The sequence below is a fragment of the Triturus cristatus genome, chromosome 9 (assembly GCF_964204655.1).
Source record: "Triturus cristatus chromosome 9, aTriCri1.1, whole genome shotgun sequence".
In the NCBI taxonomy this organism is placed as follows: Eukaryota; Metazoa; Chordata; class Amphibia; order Caudata; family Salamandridae; genus Triturus; species Triturus cristatus.
In genome coordinates, this window is record NC_140592.1 from 168,473,148 (window position 1) to 168,485,842 (window position 12,695).

At 42.8% G+C, this 12,695-nt stretch overlaps 1 protein-coding gene across 1 annotated transcript in view; it reads right to left on the reverse strand.

Moving 5' to 3' along the window:
* Window positions 1-12,695, reverse strand: part of DNAH12 (dynein axonemal heavy chain 12) — a 1,449,067-nt gene that overhangs the window by 716,976 nt on the left and 719,396 nt on the right. Inside the window, exons 45-46 of the mRNA XM_085624669.1 lie at window positions 4,032-4,226; window positions 1,934-2,067 (exon numbers count right to left, since the gene is read on the reverse strand). Coding sequence (XP_085480795.1) covers window positions 1,934-2,067; window positions 4,032-4,226 — 329 coding nt within the window. The remainder of the gene's footprint in view (window positions 1-1,933; window positions 2,068-4,031; window positions 4,227-12,695) is intronic.

Here is a 12,695-nt window from a genome sequence, read left to right on the forward strand (position 1 = left end):
GTTTTGTAGGAATGAAATCTGAGCCTAACTATAACGTCCCTGCAACCTTGGTTTTTTCACTGAATTTCTACGATTTTTTAAAATTCTATTGTCTAACTATAACGTCCCGATAACCTTTGGTTTTTTAAGTGAATTTCTAAGGCTTTTTAAATTCTTTTTTCTAACTATAACATCCCTGTAACCTTTGGTTTTGTAAATGAATTTCTATGGTTTTTAACTAGTAGCTGAATTTGCAGAGTGGTGAAGAAAGGGGGTGGGGCCTCCGACCACCTCTCAGCAATCCCGCTGTGTGGGACTTACTGGAGGTAACAGGAGGGGTTGTTGGCCCCCAAGGACCCACAGGATTTAAGCGGACTTCATCCTACAACCAGTTGTGCGCCAGAAGGCCCTTTTGCAGAGTGGTTGCTAAAGGGGGTGGAGCCGTGTGGTCCCCCTTTCCCCTGGCTGATTTCGGCCATCCCCAGCCTTATATTTTTATTTTCAAATAGGGGGAGGGGGGCTGCGTGGCACCCATCCCTGGGCCAATTTTGGCCTATTTGAAATAGGGGAGGAGGGCCGTCCACCCCCTCTCCGCCGGCTGGATTTGGCCCTGTGAACCCAATCCCCGGTTCACGGCCTGTTCAATTTTTTTTTTTTTTATTGGGGATAGGGGCCATGTGGCCCTCCTCTATTGGCCGATTTGGGGCCCCGGGACCTGGCCATGTCTGCTGAATGCCCCACGGTCCCTGCCAGCACCTCACCTCAATTCTGCTCCGCTTCCAGCAAGGGACAGCATTTTGCTAGCTCTCGCTTGCTGGAAGCAGAGCGTTTGCTGTGTTTTATGTTTGTTGATTTCAAACATTCTATTATCCCAATCAGCCACATGTATATATTTCTGTACATAGCACAAATGCTATTTTTTCTCTAAAGATCACTTTCACTGCTCCGTCACCTTTTAGGAGCACCTTATCCTTCTAGATAAAATATAAGTATTGGATTATACAGCTAGGAATTGGATTATATATTCAGTAATGGGATGTGTATAAATAATGAACCACACGCACATCTACAACTCACTCTTGTGAGAGGTTTTCTTCTATCCCAGTTTTGATACTATTGCTGTGGAGTCAAGGGCTACACTTCCCCCATGGGGACCACCTTTTTGTTAATTATTGTCCAGCCCAGGTCCCTGGGTTACTGGGGCACCCCCATTTTGTTCTAGATAACTTTTCAAGAATGGTGTCCACCATCTTCGAACGGTAAATAAAAAAAATAGCCACCACAACATGATGCAAGCAAGCGCATGCAAGGTGATGCATGCATATATGTCTTCACGCTGGCGCCGCCTTAGTGTCAAGTAGTGGCAAAGCCAATCGCACTCCAGTCCACTCATTATTTTATGGGCAAACCGACTGACCAGCAAAGGAGAGAAATAGAGGGTTCAAAGGGACCCCAAGGGACAGAGTTATTGAGAGTCCGTTTCACCACTTAATCCAATGACCTCAAAAGCTTGCACATTCCATCTCTTCGGCAAGCGAGGTGATTGGACAAGCAGTTAGAGCAGAGCCATAGATGGTATAAGGCTAGGTTACCCAAAGTCGCAAGTTGAAATTTGTAAAGTTCTGTTGCCGGTCCCCCAGAACAGCTAGGACTCCCACTCTTGGCAAGGGGAACCCTCACACCATAAACGTGAGACAAAAATGAATTTCTTTCACTGAATACCTGACCTTCGTTGGCAAACTGAATCATAGCAAATTAGCTTGTAGTTTTTGTTAAAGCTGTAATGACTGGCAACGTAGAAATACTTGCAGTATCACACCAATTTGAGTTTTTAACTGCCCCTCCTTTTACACCGAGTTATGTTAGGAGCTTATGCTTGCCTGGTCTCTCAATGGCATAATTTGTACATAAATGAACCTTTTAAGAAAGCATTGCAAAATGATTCAGAACTGACTTGTCCGACAGGGAGAGCGCTGACGTGTGGAAGTGTTTGCAGATGGGCACCACTTCACGCTGCTCATTTTCTGAAAGCTTCACAGTTTCCAAAAACTTGATGGCAACGCGCTCCAAAGCATCCTCCGGCCATGGCTTAAAAAAAGAGAACAGGCGATATAGAACAATATAAATATGCACAATTATATCACATATGTCACTAACTAACTTTAGGCTTGTTCCCGTGATCTTCTAGAAAGTATTTGCAATCTGTAATCTAGAAGGATATACTTGTTACAGTTTCAATTTTTCATGTAGCAAGACATTTTTCTGGCCAGTAATATTAGGATAATTAATACATATTTGCAGAAAAGTTGTTGAAAACTGTACATGACATTACATGTCGTCATCCCAGCAAGCTAGATGTCAATTTTAGGGCTTTCATCTGGTGCAAGTACCAGAATCAGGATGTACAGAAAAATATTAAGATGTATTCGACTTAATTTACCAACTTATATAGTGCGTTTATGTTGCTGCTGAGCTCATCAGTGACACCATCAAGTCACCTTCACTTTTGATGTCAAGTGGGAGGTCATAAATAAAACGCATCTGCAGCCTTTATAGATATTTAAAATCTGCAACATTAACAACCATCTACCTAACAGGGCCCAACACTTACGCTAGGCATGTAACCTTGATGCAAATGCAATTAAAGCATTTTTTCTTTCGATTTATTAGATTTTGTAGTGAAATAACTTGAAACTACTATTCTGACTGTTTAAAAGTCACCAACTAGAGCGCTGAATTCCTTTCGAACTCCCTGTGCACTGAAATGTCTGAAGCAATAAAAGTCTTCAGGCCATTTTAGGGGACTAGTGGTAAGTTCTTAATGCCATGCAGGAGTTGGTAGGTACATTTAGTTCAAAAGAGAAAGGAGTTGCCTCCTTTGATCTCAGAGGGGCTGATTACGATACAAATCTAGCAGTTTTTGACCACCAGACTCGCGATGGTGCAGCAGTGGTGCTCCTTCGGCTGCCCTATTCCGATGCTGCCATTTGGACCACCACCGCTGCACCGGCTGCACCCGGAAATGGCCGTTCCCTGGCAGTGGCGCAGCAGACATGGGCATCTAATATGCAAGGCGGCACCACTGTGATCTCCCGAGCATATTATGAGTTCTCCCACTGCCAGCCTTTTCATGGCGGTGAGCCCGCCATGAAAAGGCTGGCAGCAGCCGCGGTCCGTGCAGGTAACAGTGGTAGGGCGGTGGGGCCGCATTGGGGGGGTTTCAAGGGACAATGCAAGGCAAAATTAAATTAATAATTAATTTCCCCTCTGCATCATCCTTTGGAATACCCCCTACACAGCCCCACCGCCCCACCGCTGTTATCTGCATGGACCGTGGCTGGCTGGCAGTGGGGAAACATAGAGACCCTATAGGGATCCCATGCCCCTGCCGCAATGGGGATGAATTCAGGGAGGCACAACAGGTGGCCCACTGTTTGCATGCACCCCAAGTTCCAGCATGCATGGACTTCACAGTCCATGCCGTGCTGGAACTGCTTTTGCAATCCCATTGCGGTGCCCGTTTTCAGGGCACTGCCATGAGACCAGCATAAGAAAATCCCGTCAGACACGACTTGAACTCGTAATCAGGTGGGTAGGCCATGTACAACTTTGGCGGTGCTGTGCTGGCACAGCACCGCAAAAGCCGTAATCAGCCCCAGTGTCTGTAGACACTCCTAATGTAAACATTGTCAAAACCAAGTCAAATGGATAACTACAACAGACAACCTCTGAAGTGTTTTGTGAAGCACATTTGAGACAAGTCTGATAGGGCAGAAGCCATATTGTTCTAAAATTGTAAGGATAGAAGTCCCCGACCATCTATGGAACTGCACCATCCCCACCATTTTCTCTTTGTCCCAACATTATTTATAGTACCATAAGACATAGCACAAAGAGTTGCCAAAAGAAGTAATGTATAAATATCATGGCGAAACAGGTTAGACATCGAAGAAGTACAGTAGCAAAGACAGCCAAACATATTACAATTTTGAATGAAAAAAAAGTCAAATGAGTTGTAGGGATACACAATTACAAAGGCCACGCATGCATACCTGGAACCAGTCAATAGTGCAGCAGTTGATGAGTGAAGGGAACTGCCTGAGGCGATTACGGAAAGCATCCCCAATTGGACTGAAAGCTACTACAATATGGAGATTTTCTCTGCACCGGTTCACAAAGAAGGCAAACATTGCCAAGGGACTGAGTTCAGCAGATTTATTTCCAGCTTGTGCTGCAGCCATCACACCCTTAAAATAAAAAATGAAAACATTACTGATTCATTATTAATCTTATCGTGTCCTAAAAAGCGACCAATTAATTAACTATAAATTTCAAAACATGAGACTGGAACTGAGACGAATTCGTTATGTACCATTGATATTGTTGGTTCAGATGGATGTGTTCTCGTTGCAAACTATTTCTCTTTGTAACAGCTCAGCTACCGGCAGAGGTGCCAGATTTTGTTTTTCCCATGCTGCTTGTCAGTGTGCGGTGAGCCACTTATCTATGTTTACATTGAACTGTAAATTGCACTCTTGTCTGTTATGTAGACATGATTTAATATTCTTGAAGATTACTGGGTGGAGCGCGTCTTACTATGACCACTGGCTTCTTGCTCAACTCAAAATCCATGAGCCGGGGTTTGCCACTCCCAGATCATGCTGCGCTCACTGTCTAGTTGGAGGGTACCTCTTTGAAATATAAAAAATACCCTTTTGCCACACTTTAATGTTCATTTGTTAGTTTTACATTACAGATTATTTCAGCAAAAATATAAGCTAAGCATTATTGAATATTGATTAACTTCGTCTGTATTGAGAGATCTAGGGGCCAGATATGCACACTTGCTGCTCGCAAGAACTGGTTACAAATGGGACTAGGATTTTTGCAACCAGAAAGGTTTTTTTGCCAGCCTACCTATCTACAAATAGGTTGGCTCACAAAAAAGAACTTGGAGTGGGCTGCTATCCGACCTACCTCACTATTATTTATGAGGTAGGTCACAAATTATGACTTACTCCGACTGGAGAAAATCACAGGCTTGGCCTATTAGGGTCAGAGACCACCATGTCTGATATAATAGAATTATAATATATTTTTCTTTTCAAAGCAGCCCAATTGCCTTAAAGGAAATGGGTCTGTTTTAATAAAAACCAAAACAAAAAACGTTCCCATGGACCACTGAATACTCAACCAATAACTTTGCCCAAAATTCACAAAAGGGAAGCAGTGCCGAGGGGATATCATCACCATTGAAGTGTCAATAACTTTTTAATGGTTTGCAACTGGAATTACAGTTGCAAACTATTGATACATATGGTACCGAATCGATATTTGTAAGGAACACACACAACACACCCCTGCCAAATAGCAATTAGTAAACCATTAATACATTAATTTAGCAAATGGCAAATACTCTGGCAATTTTGTAAAGAGGTATAGTACATAAGTAAAACTGCGTTGGCGGCAGCAAACCCACCAGAGAATTGCTAGGTTTGCGACCACTAAAATGTTTAGTACATCTGTCTCTATATTCTCAATGCATTTCCTGTATTAAGCACTACAACTAGGGGTGGGCAGAATTTGCGAAAGTGACATTCGCAAATTATCGCGAAAATGTTAAAAATCTCCGCAAACACGTGGAAATATCGCGAAGATGCGGAAGTTTTTTTTCCGCCCGTTCGCTGTATTTTCTGCGTGGTCGCGGCTAGCCAACTTACCCATGCGGTTACTCGCGGGCGCGGCCATCTTGTTTTCACTCTTCTCGCGGTGCATGATCGCGAGAAGAAAGACGTGATCGCGCGACCAATGACATTACTGCGGGCGCGAACTGTCGCGAGACAGCCCAAATGGCAACCAACAATCCAACATCTCGTGGAGAACGCGACCGGATCGGGAAAACTTGTCGGCGAACGCGGGGATTCAGGTAAGGCGATCGCGCGCGCGCAAGAATGTATTATTTTACAGCGCGAGCAAGAAACAAATTATCGCTAAGCTGCGGAATGCGGAAATTTTGACATTTTTGCGCTCTCCACGGAATGCGAAAATGTCAAATTATCGCAATTTCCGCGAGCGGAACGGAAATTTAGCCCAGGCCTAACTACAACAGATCAGTAGGGATAAACAACTGGCAAAGCTAGAGTTATGTTGGACTAAAAATGTATAAACTTTAATACCAAATGGTTTGAATGATACGATTAAATACAAACGTTGTTGCCAAAGTAGAACTGAAAATAAAATAAAAAGGCTACACTGGTGAATCTGGTTTAACATGGACATGTTATATTTGATTGCGAGAAAATAGTTTTTCTTTGTTTTAATAATGTTCCTGGCTAAGCATGTACTGGGCAGTATTGTAACCAGGAGATGTAAATGATTCAATGAGCTTTATGAATACTTTTCAATAGTTCACTATAAATGCTAGGTTAGGAGGAGTCACAAAGAGGTTATTGTTTTGTTCTATAAGTGACAATGATCTGTTCTAGTATTGTCTGAAGACTTGTACAATGCAGCACATAATCAAGACAGTATATTATCAAAACATTATGGATTTGTGAGAAACCAGCACTTTCTGCAGTGTCCCTCCACTTTTTGTCCCAATTTGGACTACTAGATGCTGGTTTTCTGACTCTGATGATGCCCTGGGCCCTGCTAACCAGGGCCTGTGCTCGGTGTAAAAAGGTGCATGGTAATTAGGTACAATTACAATTGGTACTGACAGGCCCCTAGCATATGGCAGGGCATCTAGGTTTAGAGGCCCAGTGGATTTAATGCACTTACGTGTGCACTGCTGTGGTGCCTGCTATCATTTTAAAAGCCATTCTTGCCTTGGAGGCTGCTTTTAAGATAGAACTATGTTCACATTCGACTTTGGAATTAAAGATATTTACAACGTCTTAAACAACCTTATTTATAAAAAATAAGTCACCCCTAAGGTTTACCCTAGGTGGCTGAAGGGTAGGGTGCCTTGTTGCAATAAGCAGAGACATTATAAAATATGTTTTATAAGCCCTGGTTAGGGAAAAACGGCCAATTTCGTTTTCCCCATTGTAGTGCATTAGCTCTATAGGCTAACATGGGAAGGATTTATCAAACTTTAATAAAGTCTAACCTATTGACAGGAGAGAGCTAACATAATAATTCAAAGTCTCTAAATATTAGGTAGAATAAATCCAACTACTTGCCAAGGTTATATTTATTATAACTATGACAGAAAAGAAGTTACAGAACTCGCTTTTCTGATGTGCCTCAACCCAGCTCTAGGCAAAAGAAACAATTGATGGAAGGAATGCTGGACAATGCAAACATTCACCCCCAGCCACAAGGATCTGGGTTAAATCCATCATTCTTTTGCTCACCACACCACCCCAGTTTGGACCCAGCCATATGCAAACCAGTCTTGAACCTGTTCCTTGTGGGAACAGTCCAGCCCTAACTGCCAAGCCAGGTCCGCCCTGGACCGAAAACAAGCATCAAGGAACCGGTTTCAGGGCATCACCCTTCTCAGTCAGGCCAGCTTGAATCCAGTGGTGTAGTGAGCACGGGACCCACGTCTGGGCATACCCTTCCCACTTAGGGCGACCTATGCAAAAGAAACAATTGATGGAAGGAAGGCTGGACAATGCAAACATTCACTCCCAGTCACAAGGATCTGGGTTAAAACCATCATTCTTTTGCTCACCACACCACCCCAGTTTGGATCCAGCCATATGCAAATCAGTCTTGACCCTGTTCCTTGTGGGAACAGTCCAGCCCGACCTGCCAAGCCAGGTCCTCCCTGGACCGAAAACGAGTATCCTGGTACCGGTTTCAGGGCATCACCCTTCATCAGCCAGGCTAGCTTGAATCCAGTGGTGTAGTGAGCACCGGGCCCACGTCTGGGCATACCCTTCCCACTTAGGGTGACCTATGCAAAAAGAAACAATTGATGGAAGGAAGGCTGAACAATGCAAAGATTCACCCCCAGTCACCAGGATCTGGGTTAAATCCATCATTCTTTTGCTCACTACATCACCCCAGTTTGGACCCAGCCATATGCAAATCAGTCTTGACCCTGTTCCTCGTGGGAATAGTCCAGCCTGAATCTAGCTCTAGAGCAGCGTCTCTCGATTGGCCAGCCTTTGACAGGGTGAGTCAAACTGCTGTGATGAGGTGTGAAGTGGCTTGAAAGGAAACAGACATCTGTTGGGAGAAGATCCTCGAGCTGCAGAGCAAAAGGCAGGAAGGGGGCTGGATAGTCAAACTAGTCTTTAAAGAGGGAAAGACACTTAGGACAGGACCGAGGCCCACCCCCACTTACTTCCTACACCCCCAGCCAGATAGGAGCCCCTGTAATTGAATTAGCAGAGGGGCAGGCTGGAAGAAGAGTGTTAAGGAAAATTAGCCACACCTGTAGTCAGACCTTAAACTCCAGGACAGATTTTACTTACCTTCGGTAATGCATTATCTGGTAGAGCATCTATGTAGCTGCAGATTCCTTACCTTTGAATTTCCCAGGCGTCAGGCTGGATCCAGAAACCTCTGCTGAGTAATACCCCTTGCGCGCAACTTTGGGTGGCTCCATTTGGCTCCGCATGACGTCATCGGCATCAGTAGCATCGGTTATGATGTCGCAGTGCCTATTTAGGCGCTTACCCAGGCATGCGGAAGCCATTATTTTTCGTACTTCCCACACCAGAAGAGCAGAGAGTCGTCTGCAAAACTAGGGCCCTGAAAAAGGGGGCACAAACGGTAAACAGAATATCGAATTCAAAATATCCACAGGACAGAATATCGAGTTTTTAATATAGAATGGACAGAATATCGAATTGCCAAAATATAGTGGTGAAGAATATCGAAAATCAGGTAAGAAATAAAATATCGATTTAAATAATATAGAAGTAAGTAATATCGACAGTCATATTATAGTTGTTAAAAATATCGAATTTTTTTATAGTGTTTTAAGTGTTAGTATATGTGTTAAAAGCATGTATAAATTTTGGAATGTATGTTTGAATATTTTTAAAGTAATTAATTTTATGTTATTTAATTTTTGGGTAATTTAATTCTGTAGCGGGTTGTGGGTTTATAGGGGATTAGCGTGGGAAGTAATTTAATTATAGTACATTAAATAATAATTTTTAGGAATTATTAATTATTTTTAATTTAATTTTGGGTTTTACTTCTGTAGCGGGTTGTGGGTTTATAGGGGAATAGGGTGGGAAGTAATGTAATTGTTATTAGGTAATTATTAATTGGTATTGAAAATTAATTGGTTGTTGATTAATTGGTAAATAATTTGTATTAATTGGTAATTAATTAGTATTAATTGCTTAATTGAAACTTATGTTAATTGTATTCATTTATTATTTGTAGCGGGTTGTGGGTTTATAGGGGAATATGGTGGGAATTAATTTAATTGTAATTAATTACTTATTGAAATAATTTTTGTATATTGCTAATTAATGTATTCTTAATTAATTATTAATTGGTATTAATTGTATTTATTAATTTTTGGTATTGAAAATTAATTGGTTGTTAATTAATTATGAATAGGTTATTAATAAAAAAAACATTGGTGTTTATAATAAATTAATTATTAAATATTGTGTGATTGATAATTAATTTTAATATTTTTATTTTGTATTAATAATATATTTATTTTTGATAAAATATTAAATTATTATTTTCCCTACTATTGCACTCACTGGAGTGGGAATAGTAATTTTTACCCCTACGCTATCCAACGCTTTCCCTACTATTGCACTCACTGGAGTGGGAATAATAATTTTTACCCCTACGCTATCCAACGCTTTCCCTACTGTTGCACTCTCTGGAGTGGAAATAGTAATTTTTACCCCTACGCTATCCAACGCTTACCCTACAGTTGCACTCACTGGAGTTGGAATAGTAATTTTTACCCCTACGCTATCCAACGCTTCCCTACTGTTGCACTCTTTGGAGTGGGAATAGTAATTTTTACCCCTACGCTATCCAACACTTTCCCTACTGTTGCACTCACTGGAGTGGGAATAGTAATTTTTACCCCTACGCTATCCAACGCTTTCCCTACTGTTGCACTCTTTGGAGTGGGAATAGTAATTTTTATCCCTACGCCATCTGACGTTTTCCCTACTGTTGCACTCACTGGAGTGGGAATAGTAAATTTTGACCTCCCGCTATCCAACGCTTTCCCTACTGTTGCACTCTCTGAAGTGGGAATAGTAATTTTTACCCCTACGCTATCCAACGCTTTCCCTACTGTTGCACTCTCTGGAGTGGGAATAGTAATTTTTAGCCCTACTCTATTCAACGCTTTCCCTACTGTTACACTCTTTGGTGTGGGAATAGTAATTTTTACCCCTATGCTATCCAACGCTTTCCCTACTGTTGAACTCACTGGCGTGGGAATAGTACATTTTACCCTCCCGCTATCCAACGCTTTCCCTACTGTTGCACTCTCTGGAATGTGAATATTAATTTTTACCCCTACGCTATCCAATGCTTTCCCTATTATTGCACTGTCTGGAGTGGGAATACTATTTTTTACCCTCCCGCTATCCAACGCTTTCCCTACTGTTGCACTCTCTGGAGTGGGAATAGTAATTTTTACCCTCCTGCTATCCAACGTTTTCCCTACTATTGCACTTACTGGAGTGGTAATAGTAAATTTTACCCGCCCGCTATCCTACGCAAAAAATATTGCATTTCTTTAATTATTATTACATTAATATATATGTATTAATATTTATTTTTTACTTACATTAATTATTTATTAATTTGAAAGTAATTTAAGTATTTTTAAGTATGTTTCAGTTAATTATATGTTTTATTAATTAATTTTACATTCATTTTAAGACATTTAAAATAATTCGATATTGTGACTAACTATATTTTTTACAACGATATTTTGGATTCTATATTTTTGTACTTACCTGTTTGGAGATAGGGCTTCGATATTTTGGCATTCTATATTTTTCCTTCGATATTTTGGCAATTCGATATTCTTCTTCTCGATATTTCGTCAGTGATCCGGCACAGACATAGCCCTACAATATCAGTCCGCAACGCGGCGAGGCATGAATGGAGCTGTAAGGAATCTGCAGCTAGATAGTCTCTCTTCTAGATAATGTGTTACCAAAGGTAAGTAGCTTGTTCATCTGATAGAGACTTCCAGATGCAGATTCCTTACCTTTGAATCAGATACCCGAGCAGTACCATCCCAGCGGTGGGTTGCGGACTCACATCCTAAACTATAAAGTCTTGCAGGACTGAACAGGCAAGGTGTACGTCTCTGCGTACTTGCTAATGAAGGCTGTAATGTTTCGCGAACGTGTGCAAAGATGCCCACGTCGCTGCCTGACAGATGTCTTGGACTGGGACACCCCGAGCCAAGGCTGTAGTCAAGCCTTTCCCCTGGTGGAATGGGCTCTTAATCTCGTACGGGACTACTTCTTTGCCAAGGCATAATACATCTTGATACAGAGAATGACCCAGCGAGAGATGGTCGTTTTCTGCACTGCCCTTCCCTTTTTTGCTCCCACGTACTCTACAAAGAGTTGGTCATCCACCCGGAACTCTTATGTGTGGTCATGGTAGAACAACAACACTCTTTTTGGGTCCAGTTGGTGGAGACGCTCCTCCTCCTTAGAGGGATGCGGAGGAGCAAAGAAGGTGGGCAAAGTGATGGACTGACCCGGATGGAATGGGGTCACAACCTTTGGCAAAAAAGATGCTCTGTTGCGAAGCACCACCATGTCTGGAAAGGACATAAGATAAGAAGGTGAGCTGGATAATGCCTGCAACTTACTCACCCTCCGGGCTGATGTAATCGCCACTAGGTCAAATGTCACCGGCAATCTCCACGCATGCAGGCCCAGAGTTGACAGGTTTGGGTGGAGAACCCTCCCCTGCTGCTGCGAGAGAAGATCCTCCCAAAGGCAGCCTGATCGGATGATTGACACTTATTCTCAGAAGCTCTGGATACCAGACTCTCATTGCCCAGTCCGTAGCCACAAGAATGGCTTGGGCCCTGTCGCTTCTGATCTTCTTCAGGACCCTGGATAGGAGTGGTATGGGTGGAAAGGCGTACAACAGGCCTGAGTTCCACTCACAACCAAAAGCGTCACTGAGCGATAGCTGCCATGGAAACTCCAGCGTGCAGTACTGTTGATACTGCACGTTCTCTTCAGAGGTGAACAAATCTAACCAAGGTTCTCCCCACTGCTGAAAGAGACCTTGAGTCACCTCCGACTGGAGACGCCGCTCTTGAGTTTGTCCGCCCTGGCGTTCAGAGAACCTGCTAGGTGTTGAACCACCAGGGTTACGCCCTGCTGTTCCAGTCATGTCCAGAGATGCAGGGTCTTTCAACAACGAGTCCACAACCCCACCCCGCCCTGTTTGTTGCAGTCTGATATGGCGGTGGTGTTGTCCGTGAACACCTGCACTAACTTCCACTTGACAGAAGGAAGAAATGCTTTCAATGCCAACCAAATCGTTCGGAGCTCCAACAAATTTATGTGGAGCTCCGACTCTGCCGAACACCAGTGTCCCCTGATCTCCACCTCTCCCAGATTGCCGCCCCATCTGAGAAGTGGCGTATCTGAGATCTGGTTGGGGAAGGGAGGGCAGTCTGCCATTGACCCAATCGAGGTTCGTTAACCACGACTGTAGATCCTTCGTAGTTGCTTCCGAGATCTGAACCATGTCAGTGATATTTCCCCATGCTGTGCCCATTG